Genomic DNA, 23,441 nt, shown 5'->3' on the forward strand with positions numbered 1-23,441 from the left:
GGGTTTACGTGTACTTCTTTGTAGTACTCTTTTATCATTTTGCAATCTTTTCCTGTTATTGACATTCTTTTTTTTTAGGAATAGGGGTGTGACCCACACCAACCCAACCCTCCTTGAGCACGCCACTGACTGCTACCCCAAGTGTCGACGTCACCGCACGTCACTGCATGCTTTGTTAGGTTAGGTTTGTTATCTTTTGTTCTCTTAGCATAAATAATGCCTTTTGGTCAAGGCTAGATAAAATGGAACTTTATTTATGCTAATAGAAGTAAAACAGAAGACTATTCTAATAACGAAGGTCTTCCTCGCTTACGTCAGAAGACGATGTTGGTTATTGCTTGTGTTATGAGCGAGACCCGTTTTTGAGCGTGCAACTGGAAAGCTAATGTTTTTTCTACTTACCCCGACTAGAAATTTGTAAAATTATTTTTTTAAACGACAATTTATCATACGAAATTTATGACAATCAATGTTATATTCCAAACTTTAAATCGCAAGTTCTGTGTTAAGACAAAATCTACTAATAATTAATTGCATTGAAGTCAGGAACACTGATTTCCAACTGTAGTAAGATTAGCATTGTTGTCTGTGAGTTGGTCTGTCTGATTTTTTGTGGTGTTCATCATACACCTTTGGAAGAATTATATGTCTTAGTTACAGTGAAATTTTATTGTATTTACGTACGTTTTAGCCTTCTTCCGAATATGGAAACTACAGTAGTGAACGATGTAAATAGTGCAGGTAAGATTCTATTTCCTTACATGCGCAAATGTTAAACAGACGATCGTATTTGTTCTTGACGGGTAGTTCTAATCGGTACCGGTTTTGATCTGAGTAGTTTTCATGGTCAATATTAGCTATTTAATAGTCAACCTAGTAATGTTGTACATGATATGCTCACAAATAGCAGGCATTAACATATCATGAACTTCCATTTGCACAGATAATTACAGTTTTAGTATTGTGGTTATGTCAGGAATCTTGTCCAACATTTGTAAGAATTTTGAAAATTCCTTGTTTTAAACCAAACAACCATTTTAATACGAAGTGCATATCTCGACATATCAGTAAAAAAATTAGGTTAAGAACCTAGGAGCAATTGTAATAGGACACTGGAGTAGATACTGATGGTAACTTGATATATTATAGTTAATGTGAGAAATGAAACGAGTTGGGTACCCTTACGTTTCAGATTGTTTTATGATTTTTTTTCAAATTTTCGGTAAATGTTTACTATACACAAACACATTTCTTCATTTTTACAGAAGAAACTAGTTCCTCTAGTATTGTTGAACATCTGGAAGGTGTTTTCTGTCATGTGGGAATGTGTCATAGCGGAAATTCATTATTTTTGTTGAAAATTAATTCTCCGACGCACAATAGCTTTTGGCGCGTACACCTTCGTAGATCATGGCGCATCGTGATTGTGTTTTGTCGATGTTCATTTTGTATGCAGTGTTTCCAACCAAAAATACAGAGCATTCCCTGACATTCGCTACGAGACTCGGCGACAAGCAGCCCGGCATCAGCGCTTGTCTTTCCCGGTGAACGGGTCTGCGACAGTCGCTTATATTAAACCTCGTAAAAAAAGTTTAGAGTAACAGGGTCAATTCTGAATAAAAGTGGAAAGAAAAATGGGGAAATAAAGTATACAAAGACAATCCGCACACCATCTGTGAGTTAAAAGAGAGTATTGTATGAAAAATCGGGAGAATTACAGTAGATGAACTTGCACGTGTAAATGCCAATTTCCTTCAGAAATGCCAGGAATGTGTTGCAGTAGAGCGACATCTTTTTCAACACCTTCTGTAGTCAAGGTTAGTACACAATATGAAAACTAATTTTAATAGCCGACTCTAGCGACTGTCGCTGACCCGTTCACCGGGCAAGACAAGCGCTGATGCCGGGCAGCTTGCCGCCAAGTCTTGTAGCTAATGTCAGGGAATGCTCTGTAAAAACATAGTTAAAATCCGTTGAACCATTCACCATAGCCCCAAGAAACACTATGTAAGGTTAGGTTAGCCAAACATAGTTAAACGAATATTAACTATGTTTGCCTATCCTAACTAAACCTAAGCTAATTTGTTACACAAATTTTGGTAACAGTATGGTATAGTGAAAACACATTTCTTCAAATTTACAGGAGAAACTACTTACGGAAATGAGTTTCTATAGACTTTTGGAAGCTCGTGAACGTGTTTTCTACCTTCGTTCAACTTATTCGGCCGGTAAATCATGTATTTTTCAACATTAATGTATCTCTGATGCACGATAGCTCTTGCCACCATTACCGTCGACTACGTGAATCGAATGTTCCATGTGTTTGATTATGTAACCCCCCTGTTAGTGTTGCAACCACATTGTAGTTTTACAAGATGACGTGTGAGCGTTTTTTTTTTCCAATTTAATTTTCTGTTTGCCTAACCTAACTGAACCTAACCTAAGCTTCCATGAATGGTTTGTGGATCAATTTTGGCTTAAAAACCTTCTGTGAATAGTTAGTGTGGCATTTTTCGGTTAATAAGTGTTAGTGTAGCAACCACGCGATAGTTTTACGAGATGACGTGTGAGCGTTTTTTTTTTCCAATTTAATTTTGTGTTTGCCTAACCTAACTGAACCCTCCGTGAATGGTTTGTGGATCAATTTTCGCTTAATAACCTTCTGTTAATAGTTTGTGCAGCATTTTTCGGTTAATAATTTTGGAAACACTGCATATCAGCTGACGATAGACATAAGAGGTAAGGAAATAAATGAATGAAATGTGTTTTCACTATACCGTACTGTTACCCGAATTTTAACTGCTTGCCTAACCTAACCTTACGTAATGTGTCTTGGGGTCTTGGGGCTATCGTCAATGGTTCAACGCATTTTAACTATGTTTGTATTTTTTCGGTTAAGAAGGTTGGGAACACTGCATACCCAATGAAAATCGACAAAACACAAGCACGACGCTCGATGATCTATGAATGTGTACGCGCCATATTGTGTCTTACGGAAGCACAAAAACGAAAAGAAGGAAGTACTGTGAAAAATTGAAATTACTTTGATCAAAAAAACGTGAATACACCTTAAAGAATGTTTCGCGAAGCAAATACGTAAGTACGAATGTTAAAAGTGACGAAACAAAGAAGTTACACGTGTTTGTGGATAGTATATTTTTACCAAATTTTCCTAGCAGGAAGACTAATTATCGTAGAATTTTGGCAATCATTGTCACAAGAAATTTGAACCTTCCTTAAAGTAATGAACACTGTTTGGATTTCGGAAAGAAGTTATTTATGTTGAAAAACAACTTAAAAATTACAGAGCATTCCCTGACATTCGCTACGAGATTCGAGCCCTGCGTCAGCGCTTGTCTTTCCCGGTGAAAGGGAGTCTGCAACAGTCGCTAGTCTGCTATTAAAATTACAGTTTTCATATTGTGTGCTAACCTTGACTACAGAAGGTGTTGAAAATGATGTCCCTCTGCTGCAACACATTCCTGGCATCTCCGAAGGAAATTGGCATTTACACGTGCAAGTTCGTCAACTGTAATTCTCCCGATTTCTCTTACAATACTCTCTTTTAACTCACGGATGTATACTTTATTTTTTTGATTTCCCCATAAATAAAAATATCTAGGCTGTAATTCATGAGTAAAAGTTTGGTATATCGGAGACACATTAAAATCGGATATTTTGTGTTTTGCATGGTTTGTACTTACCAATTGTGTATTGTGGAACATAGTTCAAGGTGCTAGTATGCTTTTTACACAAAAACAAAGACAATTTTTCACATACATAGTGATTTTTTTTATTCCTTTCTTCACTTCCGTAACATGCGTTATGGTGGGCACATTTTGACTCATATTGTGGGTATGCAGTGTTTCCAACCTTCTTCACTGAAAAATACCTACTATCATGTTTGTCACGTGTGAAAATTTTACATTGTGCATGGGTAGCTGACATAGCCCCATGAACCATTCACGGATAGCCCCACAAACCATTTCCGATAAGGTTAGGTTTGGTTAGGCAAGAATAGTGAAAAAAGAAAGGGGTTTGAAACACTGACAGGGGCTTACGTCATCAAACGTACGCAGCATGCAGTTCATGTAGTGAAAGCAATGCCAATTGTGCTTTGGTGAGTTATTTCTCTTCAAAAATACATAATTTCCTGGTCAAATATATTCCATGATGAAACAAAATACCTCTACGAATGTTGGAAAGCTTGCAGAAACTCATTTCTGTAAGTTGTTTCTTGTGTAAAAATGAAGAAATGTGTCTCCGATATAGTACCGAACTTTTACCACTTCATGCACTATTGTCAATCTGTAGGGCTTAAATTTAAGAATTTTAGTGGCTCTGAATGCTGTGGTTTTTGAAACACCCGTTTCTTGTGAGAGGCAGCGGATAGATTTCCAAGGAGACTGTTCTAACCTTTGCCCTATCTCATCGAGTTTTTCTCAGTAAGTACACGTGGGTTTTTCTTTCCACTTTTATTCAGAACTGACTCTGTTACTCTAAACTTTTTTACGAGGTTTAATATAGTGGTCCTATGTGGAACAGGAACACCAGGGAATTTCGTTGCAAAACGTCATCGCACATCTCCACAGTTCATCTTTCCGAAGTAACACTCGACAAGATAAATCCTTTGTTGTAATGTAAACATTTGTGGTGCCATATTAAGCCACAATCTTCAACATACGGACACGACACAACACAACTTCCGAGGGAGGATTATACTGGCGTCAGTCTGCAACATCAACAGAAAGGGAAAGAGAGCGAAAAAAAACTGACTGTAGCGTGTGACTGGCACGGACCCGTTCCCCGGGAAAGACAATTTCTGACGCCGGGCTGCTTACCGCTGAGTCTCGTAGCGAATGTCAGGGAATGCTCTGTACCTTGCGCAAGCATTCGCGCTTCCCATGGACAATGTATTTTCCGTTGACAAACTGTAAGTATCGTAGACGAGTGGGATTTAATGTAGAAATAAATCCGAATCTTAGTAGAATGCATTTTGGGACTTTATTTTAACGGAGTGACTATCTTCACCAGGTGTTTACATCTTCTGCACCTTCAGTTTGGTGCTATGATATTATAAGGATGTACGTTTTTTCAGGGTACCAAGCTGAAGAAACTTAAAATGTGGGAAAATGTAAAATCGAGGAAAATTTAATGACATTTTCAGACCATCAAGATGGAATGTGTAATGCAGGAAAATGTAAAACCCGGAAATATAAAATCTGAGTTTCACTGTACTTATTTGTTTGTACAAAACGCAACACCACTTTGCAAATTGTTCCTTGTACATACTGATCAGTGCTTAACAGTAGGTCTATTACTTGTCTTTTTTGGCCAGTTATGAAAGTTAACGTACAAAATCACACATAATATATTTAAAATATATTTCTGCACACATGTTTCCTTCAAAGAATGTGAAAAACTTTGGTATTTATGTCTTATGTAACCCCAGGTATGTACTATCATGCAAGGCTACTGTAAGAGTGAACTTATTTGCTTGTACAAAACATACAAACATTCGGAGGCCCAAGTTCCTTTTGTTTTATTGCGATTTCATCATGCTACGAATGCAATTTTTACATGGTTCGATTTCGATGTACGTCTGTTAACACATACTGCGGAATTTTAGCGATTACTTAAGATTTTGTTCAACATATGCTTTCGTGGTTAGGTTTGGTTCCCGTAGCATTAAAATAAAGTCCCTAAATGCATTATACTAAGGTTCCAATTTACTTCTACATTCATTCCCACGCTTCTACGATATTTAGTCACTTATCGACTGTAAGGTAATTTTCAAGTTTTTTTTTTTTTCAACATAAATTTTTTTTTTTCGAGTCCAAACAGTGCTCATTACTTGAAGGAAGGTTCAAATTTCGTAATCATAAAACATAATAAATCATAAAACAATCGGAACCATTACCCATTCGGAAATTTACAAATTACCCAAAAATATTTCATCCCAATCCCAACTTGGGGACAATATAAATAATAGTGTCTAAAAGTGGTTTTACTGTAAGTGTTTGAAAAAATAATTAAAAATCATCAAAATAATTTTTAAAATTGCCAAAATTAAGCTTCAAACACTATGAAATATATTTTAAGTAAATATATGGTACATCCATAAAAACGATCCTTAAAAACACAGTCTTAAAAATGGCGACTGAACAAACACTATATGCCACTTCACAAGTTTATATGCCAATAGCTGCTGAAGATAAGGGAAAATATTTTGTTCTCCATGAAGAATAAGAGAATAACATTGGCACTGTTAAAAAATGCAGCACACATAGCCTGTAGCAGTGCATGTGATACATAACAAATGTTATTTCAAGTTGATATATCAATTTACGGACGCACTAGTATAATGTTACATTATCCGTATATTACGATAGATGTTGCATCTTCTAATGAATCCCTTTTCCATAGGTTTTTCAAATATATTCCTCAATACAAACAATTCAAATAAATTATGTAAACTTCACAATATTCAAAATATGAAAACTGTCGAGTTTACATTAAGGTACCATATTTGCATAACATTGGCATTTCTTTGGTACAGTGTGTGGAAAACACAAGCGGCATCAAAAGGTTGAACGGAAACTCTTAAGTCAATAAACCATGGAAAAGTAATAACGCCTGCATCCAGAAAACATCTTACATCAGGAAATGCTCGCTTGTGAACTCGATTTTGTGTGTTTGATTGTTTTTTTTCTTTTCTATCTGCATGGTGCATGGCTGGCTTACAGATCTTCGTATTAGTTTTATGGATAAGTTCATCTTCTATCATCATAATGTCAGTATAAGAAAAATCCATCAACCCAACCTCTATACTTCTAATAATCTTGATCCTAGACAACAGTAAACAAATGAGTGCTCAATGTAATATGTGGCACAAAAGGAACGTAAGCTTCATACACATGCACAGGCAGTATGGTATTTTATATTTCGTTTGATGTATTTGATTCTTTCATAATAAATGGGGAAAAAGGTACGTAAAAATGTTTATTACTCTTCTCACTGTTCATACATATGTACCGGTACAACAAACAATTTCCAAATTTTGCTACGTTTTGTACAAATAATGAATATAAGGCACGTGTAGTTAGAAACATATTTGTTATATTTTATAAAAATTTAGGACAGTAATTCTTTCCCACAGACATTGTAACACGAATGCATTTTTGCACAAAGCAAAAGGTACCTGATGAATAAATCATCTTAGACTGTTCATAATTCTTTATGGCCTGATTCATATGTGCATCTCATCCAAATATCCACCCATTCTGAGCTTTTTCAATAGCTCCAAAAAAAAAAGCAAGGATGTTATAAGGTTAAAAGCAGAGGCTGTGAGGAGGATGTCTTAGTACTTTCCAACACATTGCATTCATTCTTCCTGAATGGGGTATTCGTGATTAAAATTATCCAATATTTCATTTGTTGAGATTTTCAGGAACTACTCTATGTAGAACACTGCTGTGTAAGTCGTTCAAAGTATGGAGATCCGAGAATGTATGTGCGAAAGATTGACGTCTACTGTTCAGTTTTATGGGTCAGAACAAATGAGAGTTTTCATTTGTTTCCACCCCCAGGGAATCAACAAAATCAAATTTCTAAATATATCAGGGAAAACAGAATTAATTGACAGAAGACTGGCATGGGGGATAATACTAAAATGTGGCAAGGAAATTATGAAGAATGCAGGAGTCAACTCACTTTATTTTTCGAAAGATGATTATATATTACCATGAAAGTAAAGTTCTAAATTGTACTTTATAAATAAAACATTTTTTTTCGAAAAGTCATGAAGAATCTTGTCCAATGCATCCAGATAAACAATATTATGTATGAAATTTGGAACATGTACAAGTTGATTAAGTGTGAAGATGAAAACACTTTTGAGAATGAATTAATGTGTTCAATGTGACCAGAAAGAGAAAATGGACATCTAATATTGCTGTTACATTCAGTATGATTTTCTTTTTTTAGTGAAGATAGCCTGGTCATGAAATTGTGAATTCTATTATTATTATTAAATCAGCCTGCCTCTATGGAGGAAGAACTGCAACGATATGTTCACAATTTTCTCCTGCCCTAGCTTCTCATGTACAGGTCAATTGCTTTATTTTCAAATCATTTCCAAGAGCCCATTACAACATGAGGTGCAGATGATAAAGCACTGTTTTGAAGGACCAGCCCGTATTATTAGTTTCACCTGCGTTTTCTGTGTTATTTTTGCATATCAATTAAATGCTTCGTTCTTAGCACAGCTATACCTTTCTTATAGGTCCTGGTATTCACGTTGTTTTCACAATCGTATTGTTAACTTCAATAACAGCCATGACAACTCGCTACTAACACCTACTACTAACTGAACGTAAACAAGGGATGTATCCTACATACAGCAACCATATTGGAAGCGACACTAGCGCTCAGGCATAGGCGTCACCAGAAATTTTGGTAGGGGGGGGGGGGGGTCAGCCCATGGATCAAACTCAAATAGTAGAAATAATAACAATAATTATTATGCTTATGTTTATTATTATAAAATAGTAGCAATTATAAACTAATAAAACAAATTATAATTTTTATTATAATTATTATTATTATAATAATATCATTGGAGAGACCTTTCTGCTTGGTCTGCCAAATGAGAGAATATCCAGCACAACTATTTTTTTTACATTGCGAGTGCACCGAAATGCATAGCTATTTTCTTTATTAAATGTCCTCACCATCAAGCCTTGGCTTGAACACAGAAACATTCAAGTTGACACATGTTCCACGCAACACATTAAGAAAGATTGTCGTCATATCGCAGTACAGTTTGTAGACCATGAGTCATATGATATGGATATAATGCAGGTGTCCAATTCTTCCTGTTGTTTCAAGTTCCTGATGCAGTTGCTTTTCTGGTACAACAAAACTGGTATAGATGACTTTAATCACCTGAGGTATGCATAGAGAAGTAATGAGCAGTGTTCGTAGGGATCAAAGAAATTGGGTAGACGATCTGTCCCAACAGGACAGATCGTCTACCCAAAAGTTCTGTCAAGGAAACAGATGCAGAGAAATCGAAGTAAAGATGGTACCCTCCTTACGAATATTGAGGATGAGGACCAACAAAACGTTGGAAGAAACACTTCTCTGCTCTGTGGATGCTCAGACCAGAGGGAAGAGGAAAATGATAATGATGGTGATGTTGACACCAGTGTAAAAATTAGGACTGATGTTCCAACAGTAGGATAAATTAAACAGGCTCTGAAAGAGATACGTAATGATCAAGCAGTGGGTGTTGACAACATACTATCCAAAGTGATGAAAGGTGACATAATAAACACCACAGCAAATCTGTTGCAGGTTTATTTGAGAAGATATGGATAGAGAGAGAGATGCCTAAGGACTGGAGGAGTGGTCTGTTGGTGAAGCTACCGAAAAAGGGGGATACATCAAAGTGTGACAACTGGAGAGGTGTAGCGTTCTCCATTCCGAGTAAGGTCTTCACTCGAGTTATCTTAAACAGAATTAAGGAACATAGATGTGCAGTCTGGAGTGAGGCAAGGTTGTATATTATCACCCACATTGTTCCTGATGGTGATCGATGCAGTGATGCGAAACAGGCCCCTAGCCAGGATTTTATTTAGGGAGGGGCTCATCCCTTATCAGCACAGTCGCCAGAAATATTTGTAGAGGTCACTGATGAAACTTGATTAGTAGAAATAACAATGACAGTAATAATTATTACTATGGTTATAATTGTCATTTTACAATAATAACTATTATAAGACATTAATAATAAAACTATTTTAATCCAAATTTATTATTATTGTTATTTTACAAATAGAGAGACTTTGCTGCTCGATCCACCGTATGAGTGAATATCCAATACAACCGTTGTTCATTATTTTCTTACATTTTGTACAGTTATTGTATTTTGTTATTAACTTTTATTCATTCCGTTAAAAGAAGGCTTTAAAAGTTAGGGCCAATTTTACTCAAAGTTTATATTGTGTGACCTCTCACATAGAAAACTATAAGTTTTAAAAGCTGTGGATCCATTTATTCTTTGGATTAAATGGTAGAATATAAAAATACGTATAACCTGGTTCCTCTATTATACACTAAACTTTTTTCGATCTAATGTTTAATCCTGCTAATGAAGTAAAATTAATTACCACTATACACTATTTAAATTAGATATTTGTAGGATTTCGGATGGGCTTCAGGCCCCTTAGCCCTGGCTACATGTCTGATGTGAAATGTAATAAGAGGGAAAAGACGTGGTATCCAATGGGATTGAATAACAGACTAGAAGAGCTTGATTTTGCAGACGATTTGTGTTTCTTGTCTGAAGCACATGGTGATATGTAAACAAAACTAGCAGATTTAATAGAAATTTCCAAAAAAGTATGACTTGCGATTAAATCCAAGAAGACCAAGGCACTGTGGATTAACTCCACAAAAGCAGACCCGTTTAGTATCGGTGAAGAGAGTATTGAAAATGTGGATAGCTTTACTTACATGCGTAGTGTGGTGGCAAAAGGCGGAGGATGTTTCTTAACGTATCCAAAAGTCAAACGGCACCTTTGTGAGGCTCTGTCCAGTATGGAAAAAGAAGAAAATATCTATGAAGATCAAACTTCGTATTTTTCGAAGTATGTTAAGTCTGTGCTATTATACGGGTCTGAGACATGGAAGGTAACAAAAACAATCTCCTGTAAGCTACAGACCTTCATCAATCGCTGCCTGAGAAAAAAATTGAATATCTTTTGGCCAGAAGTGATTCAGAACCAAGAACTTTAGAGAAAGACTGGAGAAATAGAGGTGTCCATACAGATAAAGCGGCGAAAATAGAATTGGATAGGGCGTACGTTGAGGAAGGAAAATGAGCTGTCGAGAGAGAGGCAGGCACTAGACTGGAACCCGCAGGGAAGAAGGAGAAGAGGGAGACGTGAGAGACAGACAGACGTGGCGAAGATCCGTTCACGCTGAGGCATTGGAGGAAGGAAAGAGCTGGAATGCAGTGAAGAGAATTGCCGTCAGTAGGACCAGGTGGAGATGCTTTGTTGATGCCCTATGTTCCACAGGGAACAACAGGAATTAAGTAAGTCATATGCATAATGCAGTGATTCCACTAAAATCACAAGTTACACATGAGCCGTACAATGTCTGTTGTACATTTGTTCTCCAGCTGACGCACACTCCATACATGCGCAAGCTTGGCATGGCAACAAAATCAGACAAATGACAGTTTGTCTAAACAATTACTACCAATCACAATTGATGAGTTTTTGGGGTTTCCAACTTATTGCCAGTGGCAAAGCGCCATAAGAGGCCCGGAGGCTGGGCCTACCCTAATATATTTGTCCATTACAGATTATTTTATTACTTATAATTTCATTAAACGACACTTAATGCAAGAAAACTGAAATTCTAGCTCTTAAGATAATTATCGTAAATTTTCATCCCTGCCTGGTAATAGATTTTTGCATGCAGTGAGGCACCTCTAGGAGGGCCTCAACTGGTCCCATAACATCATGTGTGATTCATGCGGGGAAGTATAATTTCCGGTGCACACACGCCTGTAATGGGTAAGAGTCAAACTCGAGACCCGTTGATTACAAGGTGACAATGATAGACATTGCATTGTCACTCTGGCCCCACAGAGAGTGGATTTTCTAAGAAATGGGTTTATCATGAGGAAGATGGGAAAACATGTTGTCCGTTTTTGACTCACACTAAGAGAAAATTGAATATAGGCTATACAGTGTTCTTTCCAACATAATGTAGGTTTTGAATAATTCATTTTTCCCCTTTACAAAGTTACATATATATAACACACACACACACACACATCGAGTTGTTAAATGGGTAACTGTGCGAGAGAGTTCCTTCCTCGCTTCTTGAATATCTACTCTAGTAACATTGGAATACGTGAACATGGAAATGTGCTCATTATTATTATTACCAGTCAGAGTATTTCCATTGCATGTAAAAATTCTCGGTTTTCCTGCTGCACGGATGTCCTTGGAGACACGTTTCCTCAGTACTCTGTAAAAATCTAGTGTGTGTGCGTGTGACGTTCGTATATTATAGAGCATATTTCCCCCTAAACAACAACGTAAAAACGGGTATTTCTTGCGAGTGTACTCATAGATACAAGACTGGTTTTAGATTTATAATTTAATAAATATTGTTAATTTAGATAATTCAATACTTAATACATCAAAATATATCACTACTAACATTAATATTTCTTGAGCTAGATTGAATTACAAATGTTGGACACGACCAAACACGGTAACGAATTGCATGTGGAATAACGAATTTTTGCGCAACTTCGGTAACCATGGTTGTTGTTGAAACAATGTTCTTTTTTTCTCCTCTCTACCTCGTTTTCATGGAAACGGATATTAAATTACATCCGACGATTTCTTTCAACGTGCAATGTTTCATTTTGTGCAATCTGTGTTCGACAAATATCCTTTTGCTGACACAAACCACCAAGTCAACAAAGATTGTAATTGAGCAAATATGCAGTGAATTAGATATTCTAAATGAGTCCTAATTATTTGTTTAATTAATTTCTAGTATTAATTTACTCAAGAATTTGCTATATTATGATGTCACCGGCGATAAAAAATACTCAGATGTAAAAGCATGATATGCCTGTCTGCGTGTCATAAGAAAAGGACGGCAATTAAAGTAAAAAAAGTGAGCTGACAGCTTATTTTAAATTAATTTAATAGAGACTAGTATTTCACTACCTTCATGAACAAGGTGACAGCATTTCCTTTAACATTTTTTGCTAGCATAAATGCTCCCAAAAATCTTATAGCAGAGAGTATTTTACACGAAAGCATTTCATGGAACATTTCGGTTAGTTTTTGCGATAACACTATCGTATAATACTGAGTGAGTCTGTTAAAAGAGGCCCCGTGCTCCTTGCATGTAGGCAACCCTGGTACACCGAAGAGAAGAGCGGGGTAAAGAACAGTCCAGGATATCGGTGCCAAGCAGTTTCGACAACATGACATATAGGGGGATTGAAAAGAAAGTGTCCAGTAGTGAACTTGAGGCAGGCAGCGTGCAGGTCAGTTGAATGCAGTTTAGCGGCGAGGAAAGTTGTGAGTGTGGTTCGGTGGGTCAGCATGGTATTAACAGTGGAGCAGCGTATCTTTGTTGTCGAGACGTATGCACGCCTCGGTTCTTGGAAACAGTGTGCAGATTTGTTTACGACGGTGAATGGAGTTCTAGCGAAGGCCCCAACCAAATCAGTAATGCAAAATTGCGGGAAACCGGATCCGTGCTGAATAGGCCAAAAGTTGGTCCAAAAAGTCCACACACAGGCAAAAGTGAACGACGCAGCGCAGCTAATGATACGCAGTCCACGAAAATCATCTCGGCGTTTGGCACAACAGTTGCAGGTGTTCCAGTCAACAGCTTTGCTGATCCTGAAGCAGGACTTTAACTTGCACGCATTCAAAGTTACCGTGATGCATCAGGTGCGGGATGTGGACAAGGCAGCTCGCGTGCAGTTTTGCGAGTGGTTTCTGTCCAATATTGCTCCTGAGGTGCTGCAGGATGGTTACTTGTTTATTTCCGATGAAGCATGGTTCCATCTGTCAGGCTACATAAACTCCCAGAACACGCGACACTGTTCAGGTGACAATCCACACGTGTTCATGGAGGTTCCACTGCACGCCCAGAAACTCGGTGTCTGGTGTGCGGTGTCGTCACGCCGCATCATCCCCGTGTTTTTCCATGAGACTGTGAACTCGGCTCGTTACATCAGTAACATACTCAACGTGTTTGTTGAACAACTGACTGAAGATGAGCGAAGGAACGCTTACTTTCAGCAGGATGGAGCCACGGCGCATACAGTATGTGCAACGATCACGCGCATTGAGTCAGTGTTCCCGCCTGATCGCGTCATCAGCCGTGGCACGAACCAACCTTGGCCACCTCGTTCTCCAGATTTATCACCCTGTGATTTCTTCTTGTCGGGATCTCGAAAGGGACAGATGTATAGCAACAACCCTCACACTTGAAGAACAACAGAACAACATTATCACAGCTATCCAGACCATCCCGCAGGATGTCCTCGCCCGTCCTTTTCAGAACATGTGGTATCGTCTGCACACGTGCCTCGAGGTCAACGGAGGACATTTCCAGCACCTCCTCTAGGTAGGTGGTTGTCACACTGTACTGTATTTACAGAAGAGATGTTTCATTCATTTACGTTTATGTCAAGTTGTCTAAACTGCTTGGCACCGATATCCTGGACTGTTCTCTACCCCGCTTTTATCTTCGGTGTACCAGGGTTGCCTACATGCAAGGTGCACATTTTCCACGGGGCCTCTTTTTAACAGACTCACCCAGTATATACAGCACGAAAGGCGCGTAGAGTTAAACCATCTATGGTGAGTGCACGGTGAAACAAATAAAATGATCTTCCATACGTGTACTGAATACGTTATAAGGTACGTATTTAAGTAGCGCCATTGCTTTGTACCTAAAACCTTTTTATAGGAAACGTTATTCCTCTCTGTTGAATATTTATCGTCTTTTAAATCTGCACATCTGACCTAGAGCTCGCTTCTGATTGGTTATGCTACGAAAAATGCTAGGACGGGTTCTATCCTTGAGAAATGCCATGAAGTATGCCATGCCATCTGAAATGCCATAAGATTTTTCACTTTACACGGTAGAATTTTGGTCGTCATAAATGTTAAGAAAAAATGCTTTCGTCCAAAGCGACGAAGGATTATCATATCCGGTTCTGAGGGCCATTCAGCCTCCTCCCAGCTTCATTATCAGGAGAGCTGCGCTGCAGTGTACCCGCAGCGTGGCGGCGACCTCTGTGCCGAAACCCGAAAGCTTTACCATTCGGCTCACAGTATTCGCTTAATCAGATCGAGTTCAAGACCCCCAGTTTGTTGTGCGAAATCTTTTCGCTGTGGGTGGTTACCGTGGCAACGTCCTTTGTGCGGTAAGAGGGAGACTTTGAGAAGGACGGTTGCATGAACTGCAAGACCATAGTGATGATAATTTAGCAGAAAGTGGGGCATTTTGGAACAGGTTGATATTGATTTTCCCATTGCAATCAGGAAGGCGGTACATGAAAAAGATACATTACTTTTTGACTTATCTTGATCACACGGAGGAGACTCGGAACCTTCCGGCGCCGGAGGAAGCCAAGCGGTGGTTGGGGGTTATTATGCTGAAAGATCGAAATTTCTTATCTTGGAATGTTGATCTTGTCCACATGTTTCGTGCTGCAACAGCACTACTATTCGATATTGGTGTCTGTACACGTCAGAGATCGATTTTATAGGTGTCTTTTTTTATGTCCACATCACAGTATTCCATGGGTACCTACATGAAGTAAAACCTTTAACTACAGGGTGATCCAGATATTGCACGCAATCCAGACTTTGATCCTCAAGAACAGTGGTGTGCTAGGTTTTAGGTGTGGGCTAAAAAAAAGTGCTGAAAGGGTGTATCTTCCTCGTTCACGTTCTGTAATTAAAAATTGAAATCAAGAATCACAAAATATTAATAATAATAATTCTGCTGACCCAGAATATAATATACATATATATTCTATTCTAAATAAGAACCTTCTCAGTTAAATTACGTTTGAATTGATAAAATCTGGAAATTAAGCCCAGGTGTAAGCCATACTCTTGAAGGTCATTACTAAGTTATGCACATTTTTCGCAGTCCCCGATGGCTTAGTGGTAACACCGTCGCATTGTAATGAAAGTCGCCGGGGTTCGATATCCAGTGGAGGCACATAGTGGCTCGTATCCCATTTTAGACTGTAGGCCCAGTTCCGATTAGCCTGTCTGTGCATAAAGTGGACTTAATGACAACTAAAAAAAACCATTTCTGCGGATTTTGAAAGGTACTGGAATTGCAAAGGGTTGCTTTCTTGATCTCTGTCTGGGACTGGAACACAAAAGAAACTACTTTTTAATAGAAAGAGGAAAAATCCAATTTATTCTGTCATAATGAGTTTGAAAAGAAAAAGAAGCTGGTGTATCGTTCTTCTGTTTACGTGGGAGCTACAAGTGATACGACAGCTTCCATGGCTTCCGCCATTGGGAAAAATGAATGTTTTCCTCTATCCGTCCTCTCTCTCCTTGCCGCATGAGAGCCGTGCATTTTATGTTCCCCGTTTATTCGCACGAATCAATATTTAAATGACGGGAAGGTTTGTTTTGCATTTATTTATGCCGACGTTTCTAGAAGCCGTACATGTATTTAGAGCATTATCGATTCTCTTTCATGCATGTAACCCATCATGTTGTACACTCACCCCACTTAGTGCTCCGTCAGTTTGTTTGTTTATACAGGATATTTGCAGAAGATACAATTCAACATACAAGTGTATCAATATACGCTGTATAAAGCACAACTTATTACTAACTTTGGGCCTCCCCGATGGTGCAGTGGTAGCGTCGTCACCTTGTAATCAAGGGTTCCCGGGTTCGATACCCGGTGGAGGCACATAGTGGTTCGGATCCCACTATAAACTGTAGGTCCAGTCCCAATTAGCCTTTCTGTGCACAAAGTGGACTTAAAACAACAATTCAATCAATCAATCAATTATTACTAACTTCTTTGATCGTACCTTTAAAATAGAAAGGAAATATGAAACGAGCAAATGGTAAAAGCTGTGTTCGTTGTGCTTAGCATCTTAACCAGAAAGAATATAGGGGTCTTGAAGTACTTCATATTTTGGATCGTGCCTGTATATCTTTCTGGTTTAGCCTATATCCTAGTAATTTGGTAGCACCCTCAGTAGGCATGTACTCACTTTGCGTAAACAACGATTGAAATCAGCTCGTAGCCGCGGCCTATAGGCTATCTGACTCTTTGTTTGATTCGTGGCCTCCGGGGCTAGCACAGTTTCAATCATCAATGACTCCTGTTGGATAAAGTCTTTATGAGCGTGGCGCTGATCACATCACATCCTCTATGGCCGAGACCGAGAATGTGTGATGCCTCCTTACCTTCGCACTCCGCATGTGCTTCCATGGCACGGCGGAATGCACACAGATGGACTATGGCACATTTATAATGTTTCTAAGGGAAAGTTCCCGTGCATATAGCACCGTGCCATAAAGGCACATTTAGGGAATGTGGAGGTAGGGCCCGACACATTCTCGATCGTGGCCATTTTGAAGCCGCCTGTTGCCCCCAGGTACTTATTGAGGCTGGGTGAGCCCCGGAGCCGCTTTATGCGGGGACGAGGTCAGAAAATTTCCGACCTTAGATCAACCCATTCCCGGAATCGAACCCGGGTCTCCCGCGTGGCAGTCAGACGCCATACCGACTAGATCACTGCTGCTGAATGCCTTTGTAAGTTGATGTTCAATTTGTTTTGTTAATTCGTCGTCAAGTATGGAGTTGTGCAAAGTTGTAAGAGTTTGGGTTGTGGATTAAATTGTAATTTTACATTAATTAGAACCTACGTGGTTCATTAGATTACCGTGGTTATACTACAGGACACGGCAATGCGAGCGAGCTTCAAGGTCTACGGCCCCCGTTTTTCTCTTCGTCCCTCACGTTGTCGCATTTGTAGCTTCGCCTCGACACGAACGGGTGCAATCTTTTGATGTCAGTGATTCGGTAAAGGTGACTATTGCTATTACCACGAGTGACACTAATAGTGCTGATGACAATGAAAATATCCTTCGTACGCCACAGCAACCAACAAGAGAAATTATTCGGCATACACGACCTCAATAAACAAAGTGAGAGTATTAGTGCGTTTTATTAAACGTTATAATAATTAAACAGCGCCCTGGCTATGGGTGAGCGTGAGGCAAGTAGCTTTACCCTTTTTAAACGTCTGGATACACTAATTTAAGAAATCATTTGACTATTATACCTCCCCGTTGGCAAAGTTATAACTTCCGACTTGTAATCAAGGGATCCCGGGTTTAATTCCATCGCGGTTAGGATTGCACTTTAAACCTATCGGAGCACAAAGTAAACTGAAAACAATTTGTACTAGTACAGTAGTATATCATCGCGAATTAAATACTTTACGCTTTCCAACTTCCAGTATTTTACTGGTCTTCTAAAGGAAGTTTCGGTTATGGTTGCTACCGTACGTAACTACCCATTTCTGAGTATTTGCTTATTAAAGGATAATTCAGGAAGCCCGCACGGGGCTCGACGCCTGTGCAATGTTAATTTCACATTACGGCAGTTGAGATAAGAACCTGTGCTGTAGAATCAGGATCTTGGCGCTGGAAGCAAGTGAAAAAAGAAAGCCGTGAATCAGCAAGCGAACTCGGCACTGCGGCATGAAGTTATCGATCCAAACGACGCTCCACTTCTTCCACCGCATCTACACATCACAACACATTCCATGTGGTACCGCTCGGAGACAAAGGGTTGTACTTAGGCCGCTTTATCCTGCAGGGATGTTTCGGATCTCATCCATCGCCCAGTGCGACTTTCTTCAAGCGTTTTCCCTTCCCGTCGTCTAGGATCTCGTAATAAAATGCTCGAGTCTTGGTTCTGTGGCAGAACTGGATACCGATGATGTATTCTTGGCATTAACTTGTTTGCCCATTGGAAGGGCTGCTCTTGTATTTTTTACATCGATTCTCCTCTCGGGAGACCCATTTTTAATTTGCAGGTTTGGAATTTCTCAATACTTTTTTGTACAGTGGGTATATTAGTAATATTTTGAAACGATAACATCCCCTAAAATCCGTATAATTTATATTATTTTTTGAAAAACAAACCAGTTAAGGTAAAAATCAAGAGGATATGTTTTTCAGGATATGCTCTAAGTCGTAGGAATTTGGTTTTTGCAGTAAGTACTTAACGGTAACTCACCCATGATGTAGATACTGTAAAAATATTGTTTATTTTTGTATAAATATTAATTTAAAAAATAATATTCTTAATTTTTATTGTAATTGAGACATTGTGTTGAAATATTTCCTTCCTTCATAAATATTTTTTTTAATCTTTACATTTTGTTACTTCAGGCAGCTTTGTGTGGAATGTCTCAGATATTAAGAAATAAAGATCCTTGCAAATGGGGCGGGGGCAGAAAAATAAGCTATCCGGTACACTGCTGCATACATTGAAAATACTTACTGGGTGTTTGTAATCCAAGCAACGAAACGAATAAATGCATTGTAATGGAACCAAATAATTTCGTAACGTGCACCAACAACCTTTACTCTCTTCTTCAATTCGTTGTCTCCGCAATGCGATGAATAAATTTGCTTGTGGGTTTATAGATGCTAGAATGACGTAGGCAAGGTGAGAAAATAACGAAGCAAACTTGTATGAGATAAATCGTTAAGAGTAGCTTGAAATGTATTGTGCTGAGTAGGATGACCCAGAAAATATACTTTTCGGCAACAATGTAATAACTGAACCTGAATATAGGGAAATGGATAGTTTGTGTCGCTGCGGCATTTACTCTTCGTGTTTGTGTATGCCTTAGATTTTGTATGAACAAGTGGATTTTTGTATTGATTGCGAAAGTAGAAAATTGACATTTTCCAGATCCTTTGAACTAAGATTTCAGGAATCCCACTCACTCTTGGTCTGTTTCACATGTTTGATCTCGGCAAGTTCAAATAATTGCATAGTTCCCAGGGTGGTACAAAAGGAGGTGGATCGGTTTTTACTCAACAATAAGTCGTCTATACAACCAAGAGCAAAAATGCGTTGTAACTGTAGAAACGCTTAGTAAACAGGCATACTCAGCTACACTAGCACATGTTTTGTTCATTAAGAACTAAGAAAAGGTTAAATGAAATAATTTACTTTTTCTTCTTATTGTACAAGAAGGAATTGATTTGTGTGGATAAATCAATAGACTTAATTTTTTTTTTGTTTACGTTCCTAGTACTTTATATGTCTATTAACCGACATATAAGAAAATGTCAATGTGCATACAGCCTACCTAAATATGGGCTCCTTTCAACACGAATTTATTTTTGCGAAAGTCAGCAATGCCACACACTTGGCTTTGATCCTATCAGAGTAGGGGATTGAATATCTTTTAGCATTCGAAATAGGCCGTGGAGTGATTGGAAGTTAGTAGGTAGAAAACAGAGGCAAACTAATTCCACACGTGTGAAAGAAAAATGGTTCTGTAGGGAACCGTTAAGAAGAAGCACACTAGGTTTTAAGAGAGTAAAAACCCAAGGATGTATGCGTGGACTATGAGGAATAAGGTTGAGATTTCGGATCGTGGATATGAATATGGACAAACGAATCGATAATTAAATACAAGACCTTAAAGATAGTAAATTGCGAAATTGGTAACAAAAATAATGTATAGACAACGGTAAACAATTGTTTCCGCAACATGGTGTTAAAGAATTGAAACAACAAGCATGAAGAAGAGAAGATAACCTAAATCAGCGATGGACAATCTGCCTACGAGTACTGTTAATCTTTGCGGCTGCTTATACAGGGAACAAAAATGCCCAAAGAATACTTTGAAAATGTCATGTCTGAAAGGGCAATAGCACTGTTTATGAATACGTTATTTCTCAGTTGTTTGCATTGATACATTGGAGTGTCCACATAAATGGCGTTTCTAGTAGCATACAAAGTTTAACTCTTAAAGTCTAAACTCTTTTTTTGAGAGGGTTGTCGCATCCTGCAATTGTGCGTCACTATAAAGCCGCAGAAGGCGAACTTCATGCCCCCTGTAATTACGATAAGAGTTTTGACCTGCAATTTGATTCTAAAATTGTACTGTGTAGAGTGAGAACTGCAACTTTTTAATACGAGGGAGTCAAATGAAATCCTTAAAAGTCCGACAAAAATTACAGGACAGACTATATACAGCTCAAATTTACATGAGGTATCAACTGCTATTTACAAAACGATCCGAGGGCTGCAAAACTAATCTACTGACCTTTAGAACAACATTTTTGTTATTTATAGATGGTGCCTCATCCACACACACTTGTATCAGTGAAGAGCAGTGGTTTCTTTCCCTCTGGATGCCTAAAACTTGTAGAAATTCTCCGCAAATGAAAATTCAATATCTCTATGCGTGCTTACCACATCAGCAAGCTTACAGAGGATGAAGTTCGACAGTGTCCTCAGTTCACAAACAGATGGGTGGAAAGGCCTTCGCGTAGGCTCATAAGCGACTGCACGTGCATTCCAAATCATCTTATCGAGGTACACTAACTCAGACTTGAAAATATAAAGATCAGGAAAGGGGTCTATGCTAAAATGCAGCAAACTTGTGCAACCTTACATGCAGAAATCTACTAGATTAAAAAACAAAAACAAATTTAGGTTTTCATTTGACTGCCCCTCGTAATTTGAATAGAACCTGCCCGAAATCGGATATTTTTTATTAGCTTTAAACGAATTTTCTCCTAGCAGGACAAATCTTAGGGTATTTGGTCCTGAAACTTTAGTGAATTTTGCCACGAAAATCTGGAATTCTAGTTGAAATCTTGAAGTTCGAGAACGACCAAAAGATGTCAGTGTATCGTACAGAAAAATGATTAGTGTAGCCTAAACATCTGTTGAATGCAGAACGCACTAAGCGATGGTGCGACATCTGTTGAATGCAGAACACACTAAGCGATGGTGCGTTTTGGGAGTTCCTTGTCGAAATATCACTACCACGATTTTAGAATGATTTGTTTGCCATTTGGCTGACTGTTAATACTCTGCCAGGAGGGAGTTTTGGTTTGTTCCGTGAAAAATCGCCTGAGAGGAGTTTTATCGATCATGCGCAGTGTGCGAGAGAGTAAAACAAACGTGCAGTGGGGATGAGGTTGGAAACGAAACCGTGACTTTTATGTTCCACTGTTATTCCGTCAATGTAATTTAGCTGGCAGATTGTTATTCCACTAGGAGCCATGTGCTAAGCATCGCACTTTTGTTTTGTCGCCTACAGCCGAACTAGGCCCTTGTGGGTTCCAAGTCGGTTTGGAAATTTTAAGCATGGGGATAGCATATGAATTTTCCAGGCTGTTTTTATCTCGTATTATGTGGCACGGACGGAGCTAGTAGGGGCTTCACCCACCTTAAAAAAATGTTTCCTACTTACATGTAAAATCCTGCCGCATTGTTATGTACATGCAACGTTGAATATGTTTACCTTTATAACTTTGCAAGGTTTAGGGACGTAAAATGAAGTTTTTTTCTTCTTCCGAAAGCGAAGGTTTTTTCTTCTTCCGAAAGCAACCTGCAAAAACTGCGACATTTACAATTATTTACACCAATCAGCTGGAGTGGGCTGTAATTCACGTCGTACACTATAGGGAATATTACACTTGAAATATGAATGTCAGCAATCCCTACTGCCATGCAACCTGAAACACACAACCTATCGTCGCATTGCATACCGCGAAAGAAACTTTTATGCTATGGTCAAGGGCAATTGCAGGAGAACTCCGAGATGTGTATTTCAGGGGTCGAAATGAACCGGAACGGACTGGAACAGCGTTCCGGTTCAAGAATGTCTGGAACCTTCCGGTTTCGCCTCGTCATTGTAATCGGAGGCAAAAAAACGAAACACAGCATGTTAACGAAAGTAGAGCGTTCCGTTTCGAGCCCTGGGGTATTTTCACAAAGCACACACTTTGTTCCCAGACTAGACGGTTCGGCGGCCGACCGCGTCAAGTGTTGGACTTTCGATCTCGCCACCAAAGTTCCCGGGTTCGATTCCTGGCCTGAATAACATGGATGTTCCTTCCCCTTCATCAAGTTCATCGAATCACTACTAATACTCGCGGTTAGCCAAAAGTGGGTGAAAAACGAGTTAAAGAACAAACGCCCAAAATACAAATAAAAGTTTTTCCTAGACTAGCATCTCGAAATATCCTGATGCGTTTGCTGTCATTCGTTTCCTCTGCCAATATTACAGTAAAACCTCGTTAATACTGAGTTTTAATGCACTTTCTACTGTTTATTTAGGTTATTTCAGTTAATCTTGACTTTCGTTAAACCGGTCAACTTATCCCCCCATTAGTCCGGATAAACGAGGTTTTACTGTACTTGTATTTTCCCAATAAACACTGCAAATAGGTAAGGACGTTTTCTAGACAACACCACTAGATGAGATTTGGCAGGCCAGTTCTCGGTCTCGTCTCGGTTTATAAACGCCTAACTCGAATTGCAAGTCTCGAAAGTATATACGAGAGGGTATCAAAAAGTTCGTGCAATCTCCTGGAAGGAAACAAACTAGAAATCTCTCGGATATGTATATTGTACAATGGTCCTTCTAGCTTAAGCACACACGTTTTTGTCTGTTTTGGATGTTTATTGCTATCCTTTTTTAACAGGTGAATAAAGGAAGGTGTCATGACAGACAAAATTGAGGCACAGAGCGTCATCAAATTCCTGCATCTCCAGGGGAAAGCAGTGAAGCAAATTCACGATGAGATGAAAGCAGTGTACGGGGAGGAAAGCCCATC

The 23,441-nt window shown here is 38.8% G+C and overlaps 1 protein-coding gene across 2 annotated transcripts in view; it reads left to right on the top strand.

Moving 5' to 3' along the window:
* The first annotated feature begins 594 nt into the window (after positions 1-594).
* Adar (Adenosine deaminase acting on RNA) overlaps positions 595-23,441 on the top strand; it is a 121,325-nt gene continuing 98,478 nt past the window's right edge. For both annotated transcript variants that reach the window (XM_083141893.1, XM_083141885.1), the window contains exon 1: positions 595-741. In XM_083141893.1, the coding sequence (XP_082998019.1) occupies positions 705-741 (37 nt within the window). In that variant the 5' untranslated portion in view covers positions 595-704. The remainder of the gene's footprint in view (positions 742-23,441) is intronic.

This window comes from Lepisma saccharinum, chromosome 1 (genome assembly GCF_977018435.1).
Source record: "Lepisma saccharinum chromosome 1, izLepSacc3.1, whole genome shotgun sequence".
Lineage (NCBI taxonomy): Eukaryota > Metazoa > Arthropoda > Insecta > Zygentoma > Lepismatidae > Lepisma > Lepisma saccharinum.